Source organism: Balaenoptera acutorostrata, chromosome 8 (genome assembly GCF_949987535.1).
Source record: "Balaenoptera acutorostrata chromosome 8, mBalAcu1.1, whole genome shotgun sequence".
NCBI classification, from domain to species: Eukaryota; Metazoa; Chordata; class Mammalia; order Artiodactyla; family Balaenopteridae; genus Balaenoptera; species Balaenoptera acutorostrata.
The window spans coordinates 55,615,437-55,637,740 of NC_080071.1; the positions used below are offsets into that span (position 1 = coordinate 55,615,437).

At 40.3% G+C, this 22,304-nt stretch overlaps 1 protein-coding gene across 11 annotated transcripts in view; it reads left to right on the forward strand.

Moving 5' to 3' along the window:
• The first annotated feature begins 1,541 nt into the window (after positions 1 to 1,541).
• The window catches only part of CCDC150 (coiled-coil domain containing 150), a 114,446-nt gene continuing 93,683 nt past the window's right edge, over positions 1,542 to 22,304 (forward strand). For 6 of the 11 annotated variants that reach the window (XM_057550639.1, XM_057550644.1, XM_057550645.1 and 3 more), the window contains exons 1-5: positions 1,553 to 1,659; positions 8,842 to 9,005; positions 10,133 to 10,353; positions 10,475 to 10,653; positions 12,260 to 12,328. In XM_057550639.1, coding sequence (XP_057406622.1) covers positions 1,648 to 1,659; positions 8,842 to 9,005; positions 10,133 to 10,353; positions 10,475 to 10,653; positions 12,260 to 12,328 — 645 coding nt within the window. In that variant the 5' untranslated portion in view covers positions 1,553 to 1,647. Of the gene's footprint in view, positions 1,660 to 1,757; positions 1,849 to 5,605; positions 5,712 to 8,841; positions 9,006 to 10,132; positions 10,354 to 10,474; positions 10,654 to 12,259; positions 12,329 to 22,304 lie in introns of those variants that run through there. The other 5 variants (XM_057550640.1, XM_057550641.1, XM_057550643.1 and 2 more) reach the window with 5 other exon arrangements.

Here is a 22,304-nt window from a genome sequence, read left to right on the forward strand (position 1 = left end):
GGTCCTCATGGAATCCCTAGGATTTCCATGGCTGAAAAGACCTTGTTTTTGAGTGGGGCCAACAAGTGTGAAACTATTTATCAACTGAAAATCAAGAGGGAAATCAGAAAAAAAAATCAATACGTTCAGGCACTTAGAATAAAAACAGACTTTTAATATAGTAAATTCTCAGGTGTCTAGAAACCCCTTCTCTAACAGATGAATTAGTTTATTGACGACTTCAGATTCTTTTCTCTAACTCTGTAATTGCCTGACTTAAGTTCTAATGTGGTTTACCAAATGGTAGACAGAGGAAAATAAATTAAAAACACTAAATTTAATCAATTTGGCTCCCTGACTGCTGTTTAATATGGAGAGTCAAGGAGAAGGTGAAAACTCTCATTACACTGAAGTGTGCAGATTATCTACGGAGTGCGTACACATATCCCTCATCTTCATCCATAAATCAGAGGTCACTGCAAGAGAAAACCTGCGAGTAACTGGCTCTTTGTATTGACGCTCTAAAATACTCTTCCACTTTTCATATTAAAAGCTTTATTTGGCCCCTTCACCTGAAAAACGTTTGCGGTGCTCATTTCTCCTTCACCGGATGGCCCTACAGTTTGATGAATATGCCTTACAGCTGTGGTTTGGACAGTCTCTCCACCTCACGTGAGTCTCGGCTATCAGAATAAGAACAGCCAGATCAATTCAGTCGCCACTCGCTAAGCAAAGGAGGACTCATCTCGGATCTGACTGCATTCATTTGAGGGCTAAAGTTATTGTCAGCTGCAACCCCAGAGAGACGAGAAGAATACATTAATTGCCCTGGTGCTAGTAAAAGGTGTTCTGTCCAGCTACCTAAAGCAAAGCCGTGTTGCCTTTTCACTGTAGAAGACTTCACGGTAAGTGTGAATTCCCAGTCTTACAGCAAAACTCAGAAACGACTGCAGTTTTATTCTCGGTGCTCTCTCTCGTTTCGCAGCTACTTACAGTCAAACTGAGAAATACCTACTCACCTGTAGACAAAGCAAGAAATAAATTATGCTGAAGAGACAAAAAACCAGGGAGCAGACATGTGTTTTACTCTCGGTCTGGCCATGATGAACGAGGATGAAGAGGGGCTTGTTTATTTCTTCAATGAGAAGAATGTTTGAGCTCGGTATTTTTACCATTTTTTATGCTCATTAACAAAATCTTATTTTCCTGTCGTTCAGAAGTTACTTGATACTTTCATCCTTCTAAAACTAAAAACATTTTCTTCTCTTGGACTCTGACCTGCTGCAGGGTATGTGTCAAATGACCCAAACGCCGCACGCTCACCGGCATGGGATGGGTAACTCCGCAAAGCGGACGCCTCAGGACCTCCGGGACGTGAGTGGGCGGAAACTACCTATCCCGGCGTGCCCCGCTTGCGAGCACAATGGAGATCTGTAGTCGTCCGGGTCATGGGGCTGCGCGTTCCGTGCGCGCCTCCGGATACCGGCCTGGGTCCCGCCCGGGGCGGACGGCCCTCCAGGGCCGGGAAAACTGCGACTCCCGGCATGCTCTGCCACGGGTGCGCCTGCGTACGGGAACTCCCGCGCCGGGGGCGGGTAGGTTTAAAGCGCTGTCTTAGTTCCATAGAAACCAGCTCACCTGCTGCCGGACAGAGCCACAGGAGGACAGATGGACTGTGGGGTGAGGCTGCGGGACCCTGGGAGGTCCGGAGTCCGCGGGGGCGGGTCGGCGGTTCAGATAAGGTCCCAGTCATCTCTCCCTGCCGCCCTCTCCCCTAGCTGGCGGAGTTTACTCTTGCCCTCTGGAGCTCAGGACCCTGATTTACGGCGCTTCTGCGCCGGATGCCGGTGAAAACTGTTTAGGAGCGAGGTGGGTTTTTTTTTTGTTTTTTGTTTTTTTTTTAAAGTGATGGTCAAAGTGAAGGGGATGAGATTTTTTTTATATTCTTTTAAAAATTTATTTATTTATTTATTTTTGGCTGTGTTGGGTCTTTGTTTCTGTGCGAGGGCTTTCTCTAGTTGCGGCAAGCGGGGGCCACTCTTCATCGCGGTGCGCGGGCCTCTCACTATCGCGGCCTCTCTTGTTGCGGAGCACAGGCTCCAGACGCGCAGGCTCAGCAGTTTGTGGCTCACGGGCCCAGTTGCTCCACGGCATGTGGGATCTTCCCAGACCAGGGCTCGAACCCATGTCCCCTGCATTAGCAGGCAGATTCTCAACCACTGCACCACCAGGGAAGCCCAGGAGCAAGGTTTGCATTGACCTGGCTCCAGCGGGGGAAGGATAGCCACCAGAGAGGGCCGCGCATAAGCCCCAGTCCGACTTTTCTTTATTTATATGTTAGGTTGGCGTTATAGGTTCCCGAGAAAGCCATTTCATTAATTTTCTGGTTTTGTCACCGGTTATCTTCCCTGGCCCACTCGTTAGAATGCAGGTGTCAGGAATTTACATTCGTTCATTGCTGTTTCCCCAGCTCCTACCAATCAGGCTGGAACAAAGTTACATTTTTGTTGAACTATACCGCTGTTTGCCACCCACAATGTCCCATGTACTGTCTGGGCTCTGAAGATAGAAAATGATTAAGAATATGACCTTACTGAGGTGAAGCTCGGGTTAGTCTGGCTTGAGTGCTCCACACTGATCTTGGAGCGCCCAGGACTAGGTCCTTGAATCTTTTCTGTTCTCTGTTATCCAGTCTCCGCGGCTTTAAAAGCCATGTATATATTGACAACTTCAAAATTTATATCCCCGGTCCACCTTTCTCCCCTGACTCCAAATCTACAAGTTCAATCAGGTATTGGGCATCTTTCCTGTTTTAAATTTAACATTTCCAAAACAACTCTTGATCTCTCCCCCTGAAACTTCTTCTTCCTAATAGGCTTTCATTGTCTCAGTTAATGGCAACACCGTGCTTCCAATGCATCATTTCTCATCTAATCTATCAACCAAACCTATCTTTAAAATATGTCTGGACTCTGACCACTTCTTACTGTTCCATTGCTAGCACCCTGGTCCTAGCCAGCAGTATCTCCCCTGGGTTATCGTAGTAGCTTTACAACTGGTCTTCCTACTTTGCTGTTGTCTTTCTACCATCTCTGCCTGGCTACCATCTAGGCAGAGTGATCCAGTTAAAAGTTAAGGTAGATCACAACACTTCTCCACTCTAAACCCTCCAACAGCTCTGAAAGTAACGGCAGACCTTTACAATAGCCTTTAAGGCTGTATGTAACCTGTCCTGTTATTACTCTCTGACCTTATCTCCCACTATTCTCGCCTTCACTTTGTGCTTCCCAGTCAAACTGACCTTACTGTTTGTGGACCCATCAGGCCTTCTGACTTAGGGCCTTTGCACTCTCTGTTCACTCTTTCTGGACCTTTCTGTCCCATCCAGGTGTCACTCCTGTACCTCCTTCACAGGTCTTTGCTTAAATATCATCTCAGTGAGGTTTCCTTTGACCATTCTGATTAAAATGGAAGCCTGCCCCACAGCCTCCCTCCCATCCTCTTTCCTGCTTTTTCTCCATTGTACTTCTCACCAGTGAACAAACTATATATTTTACTTATTTCCTCAAGTGGAATATAAGCTTCAGGAGGGCAAGGAGTTTGTCTCTTTTGATCATTGCTGTATTCCCTGGCGTCAAAACAGTTTCTGGCTCATGGTAGGCATTCAGGAAATGTTTATTGGACATATGAGTAAATGAAGAAAATATTACTGACCAAATTATTTTCCAGTGGTTGTGATAAGCAACACTGAGTTCCTGGCCTGTTACTTTGGAACCGACAGCATATAGTTGTAGCTATTGCCAGATATAAGAATGGAGCCTGTGTCTACAGAAGCCAGTGTTGCCTTTTCAAAGCCACCTGGCTTTTACTAGTGTATTACTTAATGACATTTGCCTTATTCATGCCATGCTTTCAGTGAGGTAACCTGAGCTCTCTGGAAATACTTTCCCTAAACATAGAGACAGCACTGTATTAATTTGATAATAATATATTTATGAAAGTAATTGTGAATTAACTTTTTTAAAAATAAAAGCTTATATCTTAGTTTTTTTTTATTATCATTGCTATCAAGCATCAGGGCTTAGGTTCAAGGCTGCATTCAATGATATTTACTCCTTTTCAAAAACAGCAAAGCACAGATATGTTCAAGCTGTAGTCTCTTTGCTGGAATATTAGCAATTAGAGCTAAGTTCTCTTCTTGTAAGAAGAGTTATGGCTTCTATCCCCATAAGTTATAGATAGAGTTGAGAGTCTGTAACTTCTTAATAACATACAGAGTTATAAGTCTACTGAGCGTGGAAGTCATAGAGTTACGGCCACTGGCCTCCGGGTGGCCTGCGGATTGTTTCTGTTACCCTTGCTTGGACGTGCCGGATAAGGGAGGAGAGGCAGGGGTGTGAGCAACCGCAGCGAAAATGAGAATCTCTCCTGACTCTAAACCTCAACCCAACGGATTCACTGGATCCCAAGTTTACTTTTCCTTTAACAGGCTCGCAGGTGCTCAGGGACTTCCTGGTGGATGTTAAGGCTGTCCTGCTCTTGCTACTGGGCCACCATTGCTTCCATTTTTGTTTCTGAGGGCTCTCCTGACCTTGACATTGTTTTTCTCCCCATGTGGAGATGGGGTAGGGAAGAATTTTCAGCTAACCCTGAGACCTGTTTGTAATAAATCCTCAAAGGGTAGATTGTCTTGTTTAGTTTTTGAATCCACTTCTTTGATGACCTGAACCTCAGTGATTGACTAAGAGGATATTTCAAGGACAACACCATGTATTTCACTCAAAAGCTTTATCCTCTGCCCACCATCAGCCAGTGTCCCAGGCACCTCGATCTCTCCCTCCTGAAGATGAATTTTCTATAAACCTCCTCTCCCTCAGAGGCTGGGGGCCAAGTTTATTCTTCTTCTTTGTCTGAGAGTACTTTTCCTCTCCAGAAGCCTGAGGCGCTCCAGTATAGATAAGGTTCAGGTGGGTGTGAGTGATGATGCCAATCAAATTCTTACCTAAACATATATAGACTTACTTTCTCTTTTCTGAGAAAATGAAGCAATTTAATTTGTGTTGTTTTCCATCTTGTTTTTATGGCTGAATGCGCACACATACCCTGTAAGGTTATGTAAGCATTTTATATCTATTTTGGGTACCTTGGGGAAATAACAGCAAAACTATGCCATTTCGACAATTACGAAAAAATTTTAGGTGGGAATCTGCATCTTATTAAAAATATGTGGGAAACTTGTACTCCATTTTCTGTATTTTTTTCCAAAAATGAACTTTTATATTTGTGTTAGTATTATGTATCTGACCTCTGACATAAATTAATTAGACAGTTCTTTATATTATAACCAGCTCCCTGGGCCTAACAAGTTGCCACAGAAATTGCCTTCCCCTCCCACCTCCGGCGCCGCTTGTCATTTTCTTTACCTCCTTCTTCTTCTCATTTCTCTACCAACTATTATCTGGGACTACTATGTATTCCAGGACTGCTTTTGTTGCAAGCAACAGGAAAGTGTGACTAAACAAAAGTTTATATTTCTCACATAAGCAAAGTTTGGAGGTTACTAGTTTTATTTTAAAATGTCAGGTTAATCTGAGCTTCTCTGGCCTTTCTCTCGTTTCTCAGATGCTGGTGATCCCCAACTCTTTGTTTACATTTAACAGTGAGGTACTGCATGGCTGACTTCAAGAGAGCCCTCAGAGCTCCGGGCATCATACAGGGGAAGGAAAGGACAGGTGCCCTCATTTCTGTTCTTTTTATCAGAATAAAAAGAAAAGTCTTCCCAGAAGCTTCTGGCAAACTTCTGCCTAAAGTCTCACTGGCCAGGATATGTCACATGGATGTGGCAGCTGTAAGGGAGGGTGGAGATGTGAACTTTTCAACTTCTTTTGGAGGGAGGACAAAGGAGCCAACTGCCTGTCACAAACCCCATTAAACACCCTTTCCGTACTTTTTCTCCCAGTCCGAGGCCTGGTTTATTTCTATGTTGGCGGTAGCCAGACAGCAGGTGACAGAAAATGGAATGGAGGGTAAACCCATCTGGTGTTTCTTCACTGTTACCTCTCTATTTTCTTCCCACACCACACTATTGGTGGTTCCCCCAACCCTAGCCTTGGTTTCATGGCAGTAGAACCAGCCCTAAGGTTTGTGTTCGAGGTTCTTCTTTCTAGTACCTGAGGGACACTATCCTGGCCCATGTGGTAACCTGAGCAGGAAACTCCAAACCTGGCTTTTTTCAGAAATGTAGATGAACCTTACTTCACATCTTCGTGTATCCAGAGACTCTATTAATATCTGCGTCTACTTTTGTCATTCCCTTCAAGAATGAAGCATGAAAAGCAGCTAATAGAAGAGAACTTCTTTACCCCCTGTCCTTAAGCTGATTGTTAAGAGAAAATCTAAAGAACTCAAAAAGGTTATGTGTGTCAGAAATGCATTCTGTTTTATAGAGGAGCACAAAGGAGAGAAATCTTGGTCAGGAGCATAAAATAAGAATAAAAAGAAAATTTGTACCCTTTGACCTACATCATTCCATTTCCCCTATCTTCCAGCCCCTGGCAACCACCATTCTATTCTCTGTTTCTATGAAATCAGATTTTTTTGTTTGGTTGGTTTTTAGAGTCCATATATTAGTGATACCACACACTATGTTTTCTCTGTCCAGCTTATTTCACTTAGCATAATGCCCGCCAGATTCATCCTGCAAATGGCAGGATTTCCTCTCATGTGGCTGAGTAACATTATATATATATATATATAAATCACATCTTTATCTATTCATCCACTGAAGGACGTTTAGGTTGTTTCCATCTCTTGGCTATTGTGAATAATGGTGCAGTGAACATGGATATGTGGATATCTCAAGATACTGATTTTAGTTCCTTCAGATATATACCCAGGAGTGGGGTTGCTGGATCATATGGTAGTTCAAGTTTTAATTTTTTGAGGAACCTCCATACTGTTTTCCATTATGGCCGTACCAGTTTACATTCCCACCAACAGTACATAAGGTTCCCTTTTCTCCACATCCTTGCCAACGTTTGTTATCTCTTGTCTTTTTAAAACTAGCCATTCTAACAGGTGTGAGCTGCTATCTCATGATTTCGATTTGCATTTCCCTGATGATTGGTGTTGTTGAGCATCGTTTCATGTACCTGTTGGCCACCTGTATATTTTCTTTAGAAAAATGTCTATTCAGGCCCTCTGCCCATTTTTTAATTGGGTTATTTCTTCCTTTGCTACTGAGTTGTATGAGTTCTTTATATATTTTGGATATTAACCCTTTATCAGATATATGGTTTGCGAATATTTTCTCCCATTCTGTAGGTTGCCTTTTCAAATAAGACATTCTGAGGATCTAATGTATAACATGGTGACTATAGTTAATAATATGGTATTGTATACTTGAAAGTTGCTGAGAGTAGATCTTTAAGTATTCTTACCACAAAGAAAAAAAGTTACTTATGTTAACTATGTGAGGTTGTTAATTATGTGGATGTGTTAATTATTTTGATCTTGGTAACCATTCTGCAAGGTATATGTATATAAAATCATCATGTTGTACACTTTAAATGTATACAATTATATTTGTCAACTATTCCTCAGTAAAGTATTTGTTTGTTTGTTTGGGGTTTTTTTTGTTTTGTTTTAAGTAAAAAGAGAGAAATAGGCCATTCTCTGGGACCTGTGGGGGAAAGATAGAAGGTGGTTAAAGAGCTGTCCTCAGTGGCTGTTAACAGTGTTACATTGGCAAGAAGCTCAGCCTTTCCACTGGTGCCCCCTTAAATCCTGCCACCAGTTTTAAGACTTCTTTAATTCCTTCCCTGGGTCCTGGGGACCACCTTCAGTGACTTGAACCTGAGGGAGTCCCCACTTCCATTGCCTGGGATACCTCGGGGAGGTATCTAATCACACAGCAAGTGGGAGAGAAAGGTGTATTACGAATATTCCAAGTGGGGCCTTTGTGAACACATTCCCACAGATACACTACTGCTAGTGATGCTTAAGGTTTATGGTTTGATTAGTATAGAAATGTCTGTACAGGATAGAGTTGCAGGAGAATGTCCTTAAAGTTTCCACCAGTGATCTTGTCATTGAACTTCGGGCACATGATTCGTTTAAATGTTGGGACTGCTTATAAGCTGATTCTGCTTCTGTCACTAATACCTGAAAGAGTAGTCTCACTACTCCCATTTACTCTCATGTGGTCTCGCAGGAGGAGTCTGGAAATTTGATGTCAGTAGGTGTAAAAGAGTCTTTGCTATGAAGTTATGTTTGCAAGTTATATTTAAAAGTCACTGCTGCAAGGTAGTTGGTAAATCTATTTTATGACAGCTGCTCAGAGATCCAAGTACTGTAGAGTGTTGTTTTGTTTTGTTTTCAGAAAGGTTGGATGGGAATATGTTAAAATGAAAACGGCTGGCAATGAAAAGAGGTAATAACTCCTTCAGCCAAGTCATAGGTCCTAGTGTATGTCTAATAGTAGCAGACAGGATAGACTAGATAGTGCTGCAATAACAAACTCCCTAACAATCTGTGGCTTATAATTAACATCAGTTTCTTGCTCACTCACACTGTATGCCATGGATGGGCCATGGCTCTGCTCATGTGGTCTTTACTCTGGGATCTTGGCACGTGGAGCAGGCCCTATCTGGGATGTTGCTCATCGCATGGAGAAGGGAAAAGAGATGATGAATGACAAGTTGGCTCTTAAAGCTTCTACCCACATTTAACTGACCAAAGCAGGACACATGGCCATTTCCAAGCTCAACAGGACAGGGATGTATAATCCTCCACAGGAAGGGGCAGTGGCTATTTTGAACAATAATAGAACCGACTACACTAATATTGTGACTTTAATCTCAGGTGCATATGGAAACTACAATGTCCAGACCAGTCCTCTCTCCAGCCCGCATCAATGCTACAGCTTCTGAAACATTCACGGTACTTCAGCAAAGGATGAGAATAGTTGAGGAGCAGACCAGTTCTCTGAGGGATGACCTAATAATGTTGGACTTCGGTGAAAAAAGGTAACAAATTAAAAAATTGTGTTACGATATCTTTGTAGGCTGAAGAATTTTGCCTCACTGGTTACTAATAAGGAGTCACAGTTTGGGTGGTTTGGCAGGTGAAATAGGTACTTGGAAAACAATTGAGAAGTAACACTAGAATATTAATTAGAAAATATTTGCAAGATAAAGAGTTGTCCTCCTGTAATGGAGCTACTACCACTATTCTAAACAGATTTTTAAAGTGTGTTAATTAGGTGCACAAACTTTGATATCCTATTCTCCCTCAATACTTGATTAAGAACAAATGTAATTTCTCACATAATTAGAAAAAAAAATTTGGTCCTTTTTTAATAATAAAAATAGACTTTGATATTAGTTAAGGTGAACATCTACAACTTGATTCATGCCATTAATATGGTCTGTATTTTCTTTCCTAGATTTATTGTAAATTAAAAGAGAGGTTATAAGTCTTAAAAAAAAATTCGTAGTTTAGAATGAAGTACTCAAAAGAAGAACTGTGTTTTTCCTTTGTGCTCCTGAAGAAGTTATTGCCATTAAAAGTTAGATTGTCAAAGACCTTGAGGAATCTGGGTGCTTAAGTGGTCAATGTTGAATTTACTGGTGTGATTTTCTTTAAAATTACGTATGTATTTCCTGAATGTCTCTTATGAAGGCCTAAAATTAGTATAGTTGGTATTATAGCACACATAGAATAAATAACTCTTCGGCAAAGATTAAATTTGTACCAGTGTTGAGTATGTTAGAACGAAATGGGAATGTTTATTATCACCTTGTTTAAAAATTTTCTAAAAAGGATGTGAAATACTGCCTCCATGCTAACTTTAATTCTTAGTTTACCATTATAGAATTAGCATTTAACATGTTTTATATATCACTTGCTTTTACATACAAAATAAGTTTACAAAAAATTCCGATTAAAATAACCATTAAAAAATCAGTGGTCTTTACCCATCCCACATTGGTCTCATCCTCTTTACCTAATAGTGCTCTCTATGTTTAAATTTGCAGGGGCTATCAGATACTGGTTAACTAAAGAATATAGTTTTTATACTCAGTAGAAGTGTTGCATTGATTCGATGGTTGGGATTACCCTAAAATATTGTTATATTGGGATCTTTGTCCAGAGGCCACTTGGAAACTCCAAAATGTTTAGAAGAGCCTGTGAGCCAGAACATCATTAGCCCTATCCAGAATGAAATAATTTGTTCAGGAAAAACAGATATTTTATGGAAGAACTGTGAGTTTCTGGTAAGTCGAATGTGCCGTCTGGAAAGCCTCATCCAGTCCTTGAAGATGAACATCTTCCATCTGCAAACTGAAAAGGATTTGAACCCACAGAAAACAGGTATAGAGAGAAGAGAATCATCAGAAATTTGGTCCTGTGTGGGTGCTTGATAAGTTCATGATTCTTTTCCTTTCCTGACCTTCTTTAAACTGCTTGATGACCCTCCTGTCCTGTCTGGTAGATTTTCTGAAGGAAAGACTGAATACAATACAGGAGGAGCATTCCAAGGACCTGAAGCTATTGCAACTGGAAGTGATGAATTTGCATCAGCAACTAAGAGATGTAAAAGAGAAAGAAGACAAGGTACAAGATGAGGTGCAAGGGTTGACTGTGACTCTGCAGCTTGCCTCAGAGACAAAGGTTTGAGTCCAGAGTTCTGGAATACAAACTCACTGTTAACCTGTTATCTGGAGGAGGCAACAGACCCATAAAACTGACCTTTAAAAATAGGTGATGTTGGTGTGAGGATTCTTGACATCTGAAATTTATCTACGTCGATAGCCTATAACATTGTGTGCTGTCAGTAATTGAGTATTTATAGATTCCTACCCTCTACATGTGACTTTGAGGATCCGGAGATACGAGGGAGTCTGTGCTCTTCAAGAGCTTATATGCTAGCTGGGAGAACAAGGCATAGCAGGAAAAACTAAGGAGAAAAAATAAGGGTATAAGAAATATTGAAGGACAGTATAGGACAATAAGCAAATATTGCCAACTAAGTGTTCTGTATTCAGGTGGGTTTGAGAAGGTGCACATGTCCTGTCTAGAATAGATTAGGCTAGGCTTCAAGGAAGAGACAGGACTTGAGATGAACCTTTAGAAGGCAAAGCAGTGAGGTGAGGACATTTAAAAGACCACACACAGAGGCAGCAAAAAAATAAGACTAGGGAAGAAAACTAATGATTTTGTTTTCCCTTCACAGGCCAGGCAGTATAACAGATGTTACTTTGTTTAAAACATGTTTTGTTTAATCTCTGCAAAACCTCAAGATGTAGGATATTATTGTCTCTATTTTAATGGTAAGTGTACTGGGGCCCAGAGAGAAGTCACCTCTCCGAGATCACACTTGCCTGTTTTCTTCCTGTAACTCAGATTTGAACCTAGATCTTTCCCTTGGGTGCAGTTAGGAGGAAATGCATAAATTAGCTGGACAGGAGTGAGGATTTGTTTGTGTAAAATAAGTTGGAAATTGGCTAGGGATAACATCATAGAGGATCTCAAAATCAAGAATAATCAAGTAGTTGGGCTTGATCCTATGGGGAGTGATTAAATTTTTGATAAGAAAGTGACATAATGAAAACAAGAAAACTAATCCAGCAGTAGTGTAGAGTATCAATTATAGAAGAAGAGATTGGAGATAGGAAAACCAATTAGGAATCCATTGCCTTATTTGAGACATAGACCTTATTAGGTCTGAACTACGGTTGTGGCATTTTGAGAGGAAAGATATGTTAGAATGTGGTATTGGATAGGAGCTGAAGGTAGAGAAGAAGGCAAAGACAGCTTTGAGTTTTTACATCTTAGATTGTAGTGCCATTAATAATAATATAAAAAAGAATGAATAATGAAAACTGTGTTTTTCATCCTCAACTCCTAAGCATAGATAATATTTGAGGCTAGAAAAAATGGAGTACTTAAAAAAATAGGAATACACCCTGTAAGAAAAATGTCTAGCAATTACCAGATTTTCCTCTGATTATTGAATTTTACATAGAAGGTACATGTGACTAATCATTTTTTAATTATCTGAAAGGGAAAATGATAGAAGTCATGAATCAAAGTAATAAACTAATTAAATATCTCATTGTAATAATTACTTTAGACTCATTATAAGAAGTGTTTATAACTGTATTCAGAATAGCATTTATAGGTTGCCCCAAAAAAGTCTAGATTTGAACTGTGGTATACCATAGACAGTTTCTTCCTGTCATTTCAGATTATTTAGAACCTTTTCTTCTATTTTTAGAAGAATGCAGCCGTTATTGAAGAGGAACTGAAGACCACAAAACGTAAAATGAACCTTAAAATTCAGGAGGTAAGATAAAAAGGAAGCTGGAAGGTGAAGGGGGCATTGGAATTGCAGAGGGGGAAGTCAAGAAAGTGGATAGAATGAAAAGAAACCATTGAAGAAGAAAATATGTGGCTGTTTATTAGGAAGATTTTAAAAATATGCCACATGAAGTTACACCTGCCCGTATGTGACATTAAGACTTCCCTTCACCTCAATACTGCCACAAAACCAGAAATAAAAAATAAATGCTCTCAGCTGGGAGGGAAACAGTTACCATGAAACTCATGCAGTTGCCCATATACTAGAGTTAAGTGGACATACAAAGACCTTTTACACTGAAGTTGTGTTTAAAATAAGAAGCTTTTAATAAGTCTGCTCATCTAATTTTACCTTAAAACTTTCATTTCAGTCTAAATTTAAGTAGATAACAGATTGGAATTATGGAGTAGGTGGCTGCTAAAAGTTGTTGGACTAAAAATTTGCAGCTGAAAACAGTGGAAGAGTCAGAAGAATTACCAATTCAATACACCTTGACAGTGGCCTAAAAACCTCAATATTCCCTGACAGAATAATAATTGACATTAGTCCAAATCAAAAGAATCAAGTTATATTTAAAATATTCTGTTATACAAAACAGAGAAATAGATATACTATTTTAAAAATTATGAATTTCAGTGTGTTTAGGGTAGTAAGTGTAGCTATCTGGGACATTCTCTCATGTAGAGTATTTTATTTACCATTAGTTACTGATAAAAGCATGATTGTTCATTGTTAGTTGGAGTATATTGTTTCATGCTTTAAAAAAATATTTTGGCTATTTTAATAGATTCTTTTTAGAGCAGTTTTAAGTTTTTAGAAAAATTGCACAGAAACAGAGTTCCCATATATCCTTTCTCCCCACCCCCAGAGCTTCCTCTATTATTAACATTCTGTATTAGTCTGGTATGTTTGTTACATTTGATGAACCAGTTTTGATACATGATTACTAAATTCACAGATTAAGTTTTACTTTTTGGTCATCACAGTATACAGAATAGTTTCACTGCCCTAAAAATGCCCTGTGCTCTACATACACATCACCCCGCACCTCCCTCCCCCACCCCCCATCTTTCCCCAAGCCCCTGGCAACCATGATCTTTTCACTGTCTCTGTAGTTGGAATCATACAGCATGTAGCCTTTTTGGACTGCCTTCTTTCGCTTAGCGTATGCATTTAATCCTCCATGTCTTTTCATGGTTTGATAGCTCATTTCTTTTTTTTTTTTTTTTTTTTTTTTTAGCTTCTTCCTCTTCTTTTTTTTTTTTTTTAACATCTTTATTGAAGTATAATTGCCTTACAATGGTGTGTTAGCTTCTGCTTTATAACAAAGTTAATCAGTTATACATATACAATATGTTCCCATATCTCTTCCCTCTTGCATCTCCCTCCCTCCCACCCTCCCCATCCCACCCCTCTAGGTGGTCACAAAGCACCGAGCTGATCTCCCTGTGCTATGTGGCTGCTTCCCACTAGCAATCTATTTTACATTTGGTAGTGTATATATGTCCATGACACTCTCTCACCCTGTCACATCTCACCCCACCCCCTCCCCATATCCTCAAGTCCATTCTCTAGTAGGTCTGTGTCTTTATTCCTGTCTTGCCACTAGGTTCTTCATGGCTTTTTTTTCCCTTAGATTCCGTATATATGTGTTAGCATACTGTATTTGTTTTTCTCTTTCTGACTTACTTCACTCTGTATGACAGACTCTAACTCCATCCACCTCATTACAAATACCTCCATTTCATTTCTTTTTATGGCTGAGTAATATTCCATTGTATATATGTGCCACATCTTCTTTATCCATTCATCTGTCGATGGACGTTTAGGTTGCTTCCATGTCCTGGCTATTGTAAATAGAGCTGCAATGAACATTTTGGTACATGACTCTTTTTGAACTATGGTTTTCTCGGTTTTCTCAGGGTATATGCCCAGTAGTGGTATTGCTGGGTCGTATGGTAGTTCTATTTGTAGTTTTTTCAGGAACCTCCATACTGTTCTCCATAGTGGCTGTATCAATTTACATTCCCACCAACAGTGCAAGAGTGTTCCCTTTCCTCCACACCCTCTCCAGCATTTATTGTTTCTAGATTTTTTGATGATGGCCATTCTGACCGGTGTGAGATGATATCTCATTGTAGTTTTGATTTGCATTTCTCTAATGATTAATGATGTTGAGCATTCTTTCATGTGTCTGTTGGCCATCTGTATATCTTCTTTGGAGAAATGTCTATTTAGGCCTTCTGCCCATTTTTGGATTGGGTTGTTCGTTTTTTTGTTATTGAGCTGCATGAGCTGCTTGTAAATCTTGGAGATTAATCCTTTGTCAGTTGCTTCATTTGCAAATATTTTCTCCCATTCTGAGGGTTGTCTTTTGGTCTTGTTTATGGTTTCCTTTGCTGTGCAAAAGCTTTTAAGTTTCATTAGGTCCGATTTGTTTATTTGTGTTCTTATTTCCATTTCTCTGGGAGCTGGGTCAAAAAGAATCTTGCTGTGATGTATTTCATAGAGTGTTCTGCCTATGTTTTCCTCTAAAAGTTTGATAGTGTCTGGCCTTACACTTAGGTCTTTAATCCATTTTGAGTTTATTTTTGTGCATGGTGTCAGGGAGTGTTCTAATTTCATACTTTTACATGTATCTGTCCAATTTTCCCAGCACCACTTATTGAAGAGGCTGTCTTTTCTCCACTGCATATGCTTGCCTCCTTTATCAAAGATAAGGTGACCATATGTGCGTGGGTTTATCTCTGGGCTTTCTATCGTGTTCCATTGATCTATATTTCTGTTTTTGTGCCAGTACCAAACTGTCTTGATTACTGTAGCTTTGTAATATAGTCTGAAGTCAGGGAGCCTGATTCCCCCAGCTCCATTTTTTGTTCTCAAGATTGCTTTGGCTATTCGGGGTCTTTTGTGTTTCCATACAAATTGTGAAATTTTTTGTTCTAGTTCTGTGAAAAATGCCAGGGGTAGTTTGATAGGGATTGCATTGAATCTGTAGATTGCTTTGGGTAGTAGAGTCATTTTCACAATGTTGATTCTTCCAATCCAGGAACATGGTATATCTCTCCATCTATTTGTATCATCTTTAATTTCTTTCATCAGTGTCTTATAATTTTCTGCATACAGGTCTTTTGTCTCCTTAGGTAGGTTTATTCCTAGATATTTTATTCTTTTTGTTGCAATGGTAAATGGGAGTGTTTTCTTAATTTCACTTTCAGATTTTTCGTCATTAGTGTATAGAAATGCAAGAGATTTCTGTGCATTAATTTTATATCCTGCTACTTTACCAAATTCATTGATTAGCCTTAGGAGTTTTCTGGTAGCATCCTTAGGATTCTCTGTGTATAGTATCATGTCATCTGCAAACAGTGACAGCTTTACCTCTTCTTTTCCGATTTGGATTCCTTTTATTTCTTTGTCTTCTCTGATTGCTGTGGCTAACACTTCCAAAACTATGTTGAATAATAGTGGTGAGAGTGGACAACCTTGTCTTGTTCCTGATCTTAGTGGAAATGGTTTCAGTTTTTCACCATTGAGGACAATGTTGGCTGTGGGTTTGTCATATATGGCCTTTATTATGTTGAGGAAAGTTCCCTCTATGCCTACTTTCTGCAGGGCTTTTATCATAAATGGGTGTTGAATTTTGTCAAAAGCTTTCTCTGCATCTATTGAGATGATCATATGGATTTTCTCCTTCAATTTGTTAATATGGTGTATCACATTGATTGATTTGCGTATATTGGAGAATCCTTGCATTCCTGGGATAAACCCCACTTGATCATGGTGTATGATCCTTTTAATGTGCTGTTGGATTCTGTTTGCTAGTATTTTGTTGAGGATTTTTGCATCTATGTTCATCAGTGATATTGGCCTGTAGTTTTCTTTCTTTGTGACATCTTTGTCTGGTTTTGGTATCAGGGTGATGGTGGCCTCGTACAATGAGTTTGGGAGTGTTCCTCCGTCTGCAATATTTTGGAAGAGTTTGAGAAGGATAGGTGTTAGCTCTTCTCTAAATGTTTGATAGAATTCACCTGTGAAGCCATCTGGTCCTGGGCTTTTGTTTGTTGGAAGGTTTTTAATCACAGTTTCAATTTCAGTGCTTGTGATTGGTCTGTTCATATTTTCTATTTCTTCCTGGTTCAGTCTCGGCAGGTTGTGCATTTCTAAGAATCTGTCCATTTCTTCCAGGTTGTCCATTTTATTGGCATAGAGTTGCTTGTAGTAATCTCTCATGATCTTTTGTATTTCTGCAGTGTCAGTGGTTACTTCTCCTTTTTCATTTCTAATTCTGTTGATCTGAGTCTTTTCCCTTTTTCTCTTGATGAGTCTGGCTAATGGTTTATCAATTTTGTTTATCTTCTCAAAGAACCAGCTTTTAGTTTCATTGATTTTTGCTATTGTTTCCTTCATTTCTTTTTCATTAATTTCTGACCTGATCTTTATGATTTCTTTCCTTCTGCTAGCTTTGGGGTTTTTTTGTTCTTCTTTCTCTAATTGCTTTAGGTGCAAGGTTAGGTTGTTTATTTGAGATGTTTCTTGTTTCTTGAGGTAGGCTTGTATTGCTATAAACTTCCCTCTTAGCACTGCTTTTGCTGCGTCCCATAGGTTTTGAGTCATCGTATCTCCATTGTCATTTGTTTCTAGGTATTTTTTGATTTCCCCTTTGATTTCTTCAGTGATCACTTCGTTATTAAGTAGTGTATTGTGTAGCCTCCATGTGTTTGTATTTTTTACACATCTTTTCCTGTAATTGATATCTAGTCTCATAGCGTTGTGGTCGGAAAAGATACTTGATACGATTTCAATTTTCTTAAATTTACCAAGGCTTGATTTGTGACCCAAGATATGATCTATCCTGGAGAATGTTCCATGAGCACTTGAGAAAAATGTGTATTCTGTTGTTTTTGGGTGGAATGTCCTATAAATATCAATTAAGTCCATCTTGTTTAATGTATCATTTAAAGCTTGTGTTTCCTTATTTATTTTCATTTTGGATGATGTGTCCATTGGTGAAAGTGGGGTGTTAAAGTCCCCTACTATGATTGTGTTACTGTCGATTTCCCCTTTTATGGCTGTTAGTATTTGCCTTATGTATTGAGGTGCTCCTATGTTGGGTGCATAAATATTTACAATTGTTATACCTTCCTCTTGGATCGATCTCTTGATCATTATGTAGTGTCCTTCTTTGTCTCTTGTAATAGTCTTTATTTTAAAGTCTATTTTGTCTGATATGAGAATTGCTACTCCAGCTTTCTTTTGATTTCCATTTGCATGGAATATCTTTTTCCATCCCCTCACTTTCAGTCTGTATGTGTCTCTAGGTCTGAAATGGGTCTCTTGTAGACAGCATATATATGGGTCTTGTTTTTGTATCCATTCAGCCAGTCTGTGTCTTTTGGTGGGAGCATTTAATCCATTTACATTCAAGGTAATTATCGATATGTATGTTCCTATTCCCATTTTCTTAAATGTTTTGGGTTTGTTATTGTAGGTGTTTTCCTTCTATTGTGTTTCTTGCCTAGAGAAGTTCCTTTAGCATTTGTTGTAAAGCTGGTTTGGTGGTGCTGAACTCTCTTAGTTTTTGCTTGTCTGTAAAGGTTTTAATTTCTCCATCACATCTGAATGAGATCCTTGCTGGGTAGAGTAACCTTGGTTGTAGGTTTTTCTCCTTCATCACTTTAAGTATATCCTGCCACTCCCTTCTGGCTTGCAGAGTTTCTGCTGAAAGATCAGATGTTAACCTTATGGGGATTCCCTTGTGTGTTATTTGTTGTTTTTCCCTTGCTGCTTTTAATATGTTTTCTTTATATTTAATTTTTGACAGTTTGATTAATATGTGTCTTGGCGTGTTTCTCCTTGGGTTTATCCTGTATGGGACTCTCTGTGCTTCCTGGACTTGATTAACTATTTCCTTTCCCATATTAGGGAAGTTTTCAACTATAATCTCTTCAAATATTTTCTCAGTCCCTTTCTTTTTCTCTTCTTCTTCTGGGACCCCTATAATTCGAATGTTGGTGCGTTTAATGTTGTCCCAGAGGTCTCTGAGACTGTCCTCAGTTCTTTTCATTCTTTTTTCTTTATCCTGCTCTGCAGTAGTTATTTCCACCATTTTATCTTCCAGGTCACTTATCCTTTCTTCTGCCTCAGTTATTCTGCTATTGATCCCATCTAGAGTATTTTTAATTTCATTTATTGTGTTTTTCATCGTTGCTTGGTTCCTCTTTAGTTCTTCTAGGTCCTTGTTAAATGTTTCTTGCATTTTGTCTATTCTATTTCCAAGATTTTGGATCATCCTTACTATCATTATTCTGAATTCTTTTTCAGGTAGACTACCTATTTCCTCTTCATTTGTTAGGTCTGGTGTGTTTTGACTCTGCTCCTTCATCTGCTGTGTGTTTTTCTGTCGTCTCATTTTGCTTATCTTACTGTGTTTGGGGTCTCCTTTTCACAGGCTGCAGGTTTGTAGTTCCCATTGTTTTTGGTATCTGTCCCCAGTGGGTAAGGTTGGTTCAGTGGTTTGTGTAGGCTTCCTGGTGGAGGGGACTATTGCCTGTGTTCTGGTGAATGAGGTTGGATCTTGTCTTTCTGATGGGCAGGTCCACATCTGGTGGTGTGTTTTGGGGTGTCTGTGGCCTTATGATTTTAGGCAGCCTCTCTGCTAATGGATGGGTCTGTGTTCCTGTCTTGCTAGTTGTTTGGCATAGGGTGTCCAGCACTGTAGCTTGCTGGTCGTTGAGTGAAGCTGGGTCTTGATGTTGAGATGGAGATCTCTGAGAGATTTTCGCCGTTTGGTATTACGTGGAGCTGGTAGTTCTCTTGTGGACCAGTGTCCTGAAGTTGGCTCTCCCACCTCAGAGGCACAGCCCTGATGCCTGGCTGGAGCACCAAGAGCCTTTCATCCACACAGCTCAGAATATAGGGGAGAAAAGAATAGAAAGAAAGAAAGAGGATAAAATAAAATAAAATAAAGCTATTATAATAAAAAATAAGAAAAAAAATTATTAAGAGTAAATGTATTCAGAAAATTTTTTTTTAATTTTTAAAAATAGATTTATTAATTTTTATAGTAAAAATAAGAAAAAAATTATTTAAAAAATTTAATAAGAAAAGTATTTTTAATTTTTTAAAATAAAAAATATGAAAAAACTTATTAAAAATTTTTTTAATTTCTAAAAATAGAAAATACGGAAAAATTATTAAGAAAACATATATTAGGAAAAAAAAATTTTTTTTAAGTAAAAAAAAAAAAACAAAAAAAAACGTACGGACCTAACCCTAGGACTAATGGTGAAAGCAAAGCTATACAGACAAAATCTCACCCAGAAACATACACATATACACTCACAAAAAAAGGAAAAGGGGAAAAATTAATATATCCTGCTCCCAAAGTCCACCTCTTGAATTTGGGATGATTCGTTGTCTATTCAGGTATTCAACAGATGCAGGCACATCAAGTTGTTTGTGGAGCTTTAATCCGCTGCTTCTGAGGCTGCTGGGAGAGATTTCCCTTTCTCTTCTTTGTTCGTACATCTCCCAGGGTTCAGCTTTGGATTTGGACCCGCCTCTGCGTGTAGGTCGCCTGAGGGCGTCCGTTCCCCGCCCAGACAGAAAGGGGTTAAAGGAGCAGCTGCTTTGGAGGCTCTGGCTCACTCAGCCCGCGGGGAGGGAGCGGTACAGAGGAGGCATGACGTTGCAGCAGCCTGAGGCGCGCCTTGCGTTCTCCCGGGGAAGTTGTCCCCGGACCACAGGAGCCTGGCAGTGGCGAGCTGCACCGGCTTCCGGGAGGGGCGGTGTGGAGAGTGACCTGTGCTCGCACACAGGCTTCTTGTTGGCGGCAGCAGCAGCCTTAGCGTCTCCTACCAGTCTCTGGGGTCCGTGCTGTTAGCCGCGGCTCGCGCCCGCCTCTGGGGTCCGCGCGGTCGCGCCCGTCTCTGGAGTTCGTCTACGCGGCGCTCTGAATCCCCTCTCCTTGCACGCCACGAAACAAAGAGGCAAGAAAAAGTCTCTTGCCTCTTCGGCGGCTGCAGACCTCCTCTTGGGCTCCCTCCTGGCTAGCTGCGGCGCGCCAACCCCTTCAGGCTGTGTTCACGCCGCCAGCCCCAGTCCTCTCCCTGCGATCCGACCAACGCCCGCACCTCGGCTCCCAGCCCCCACCCACCCCGGCGGGTGAGCAGACAAGCCTCTTGGGCTGGTGAGTGCTTCTCGGCGCTGAGCCTCTGTGTGGGAATCTCTCCGTTTTTCCCTCTGTGCCCCTGTTGCTGTGGGATCCGCGCTGATAGCCGCGGCTCGCGCCCGTCTGGAGCTCGTTTAGGCAGCGCTCTGAATCCCCTCTCCTTGCGCGCCGCGAAACAAAGAGGCAAGAAAAAGTCTCTTGTCTCTTCGGCAGCTGCAGACTTTTTCCCAGACTCCCTCCTGGCTAGCACCGAAGCCCAAGCCTCAGCTCCCAGCCCCCGCCCGCCCCGGCGGCTGAGTAGACAAGCCTCTCCGGCTGGTGAGTGCTGGTCGGCACTGATCCTCCGTGCGTGCGGGAATCTCTCCGCTTTGCCCTCCGCACCCCTGTGCCTGCGCTCTCCTCCGCGGCTCTGAAGCTCCCCCCTCTGCCACCCGCAGTCTCTGCCCGCGAAGGGGCTTCCTAGTGCGTGGAAACCTTTCCTGCTTCACAGCTCCCTCCCTCTGGTGCAGGTCTCGTCCCTATTCTTTTGTCTCTGTTATTTCTTTTTTCTTTTGCCCTACCCAAGTACGTGGGGATTTTCTTGCCTTTTGGGAGGTCTGACGTCTTCTGCCAGCGTTCAGTGGGTGTTCTGTAGGAGCAGTTCCACGTGTGGATGTATTTCTACTGTATCTGTGGGGAGGAAGGTGATCTCCGCGTCTTACTCTTCTGCCATCTTGCCCCTACTCTCCTCATTTCTTTTTATCAGTGAACAATAATCCATTGTCTGGATGTACTGCAGTTTATCCATTCACCTACTGAAGGACATCTTAGTTGCTTCCAAGTTTGGCAGTTATGAATAAAGCTGCTGTAAACATTCATATGCAGTTTTTTTTTGTATGGACATAAGTTTTCAACTCCTTTGGATAAATACCTAGGAGTACGATTCATACTTATCATATGATAAGCTTATGTTTAGTTTTCTAAGAAATTGCCAACCTGTTGCAGTGTCTATGCCATGTTGTGTTCCCACCAGCAGTGAATGAGAGTTCCTGTTGTTCCACATCCTCACCAGCATTTGGTGTTGTCAGTGTTTTGAATTTTTGCTAATTTTATAGGCGTATCTATAGTATCTTGTTTTAATTTGCAGTTTTCTACGGATGTGATACTGAGTATCTTTTCATATGCTTATTTGCCATCTGTCTATATTCTTTGGTGAGGTATCTTAGATCATTTGCCCACTTTGCAGCTGGGTTTTTTTTCTTATTGTTGAGTTTTTAGAGTTCTTTTTATATTTTGGATACCAATCCTTTATCCAGTATGTGTTTTACAAATATTTTCTCCCAATCTGTAGCTTATCTTTTCATTCTCTTAACAGTGTCTTTTGCAGAGCAGACGCTTGTAATTTTAATGAAGTCCCACTTATCCATTTTTTTTTCATGGATTGTACGTTTGGTATTATATCTATTAATAAAATATCATTGCCAAACCCAAGGTCACCTAGATTTTTCTATGTTATCTTTTAGAAGTTTTATAGCTTTGCATTTTACATTTAGGTTTTGAATTATTTTTTGTGAAAGATGTGAGGTCTGTATCTAAATTGTTTGGGTGAGTTTGTGTATGTGTATGTCTAGTTGTTACAGCACCATTTGTTGAAAAGACTATCCTTTGGATTGCCACTTAACATTATTTTTTTTATTGGGGAAGTCTTAATTCTTGGTGCTGTAGTAAAATGTTGAATTTTCACTGAACTTGTCAAGGACCTGAAGAAGGACTGTGCTAGTCCAATAGGGACATTTTGAGGGTATGTGG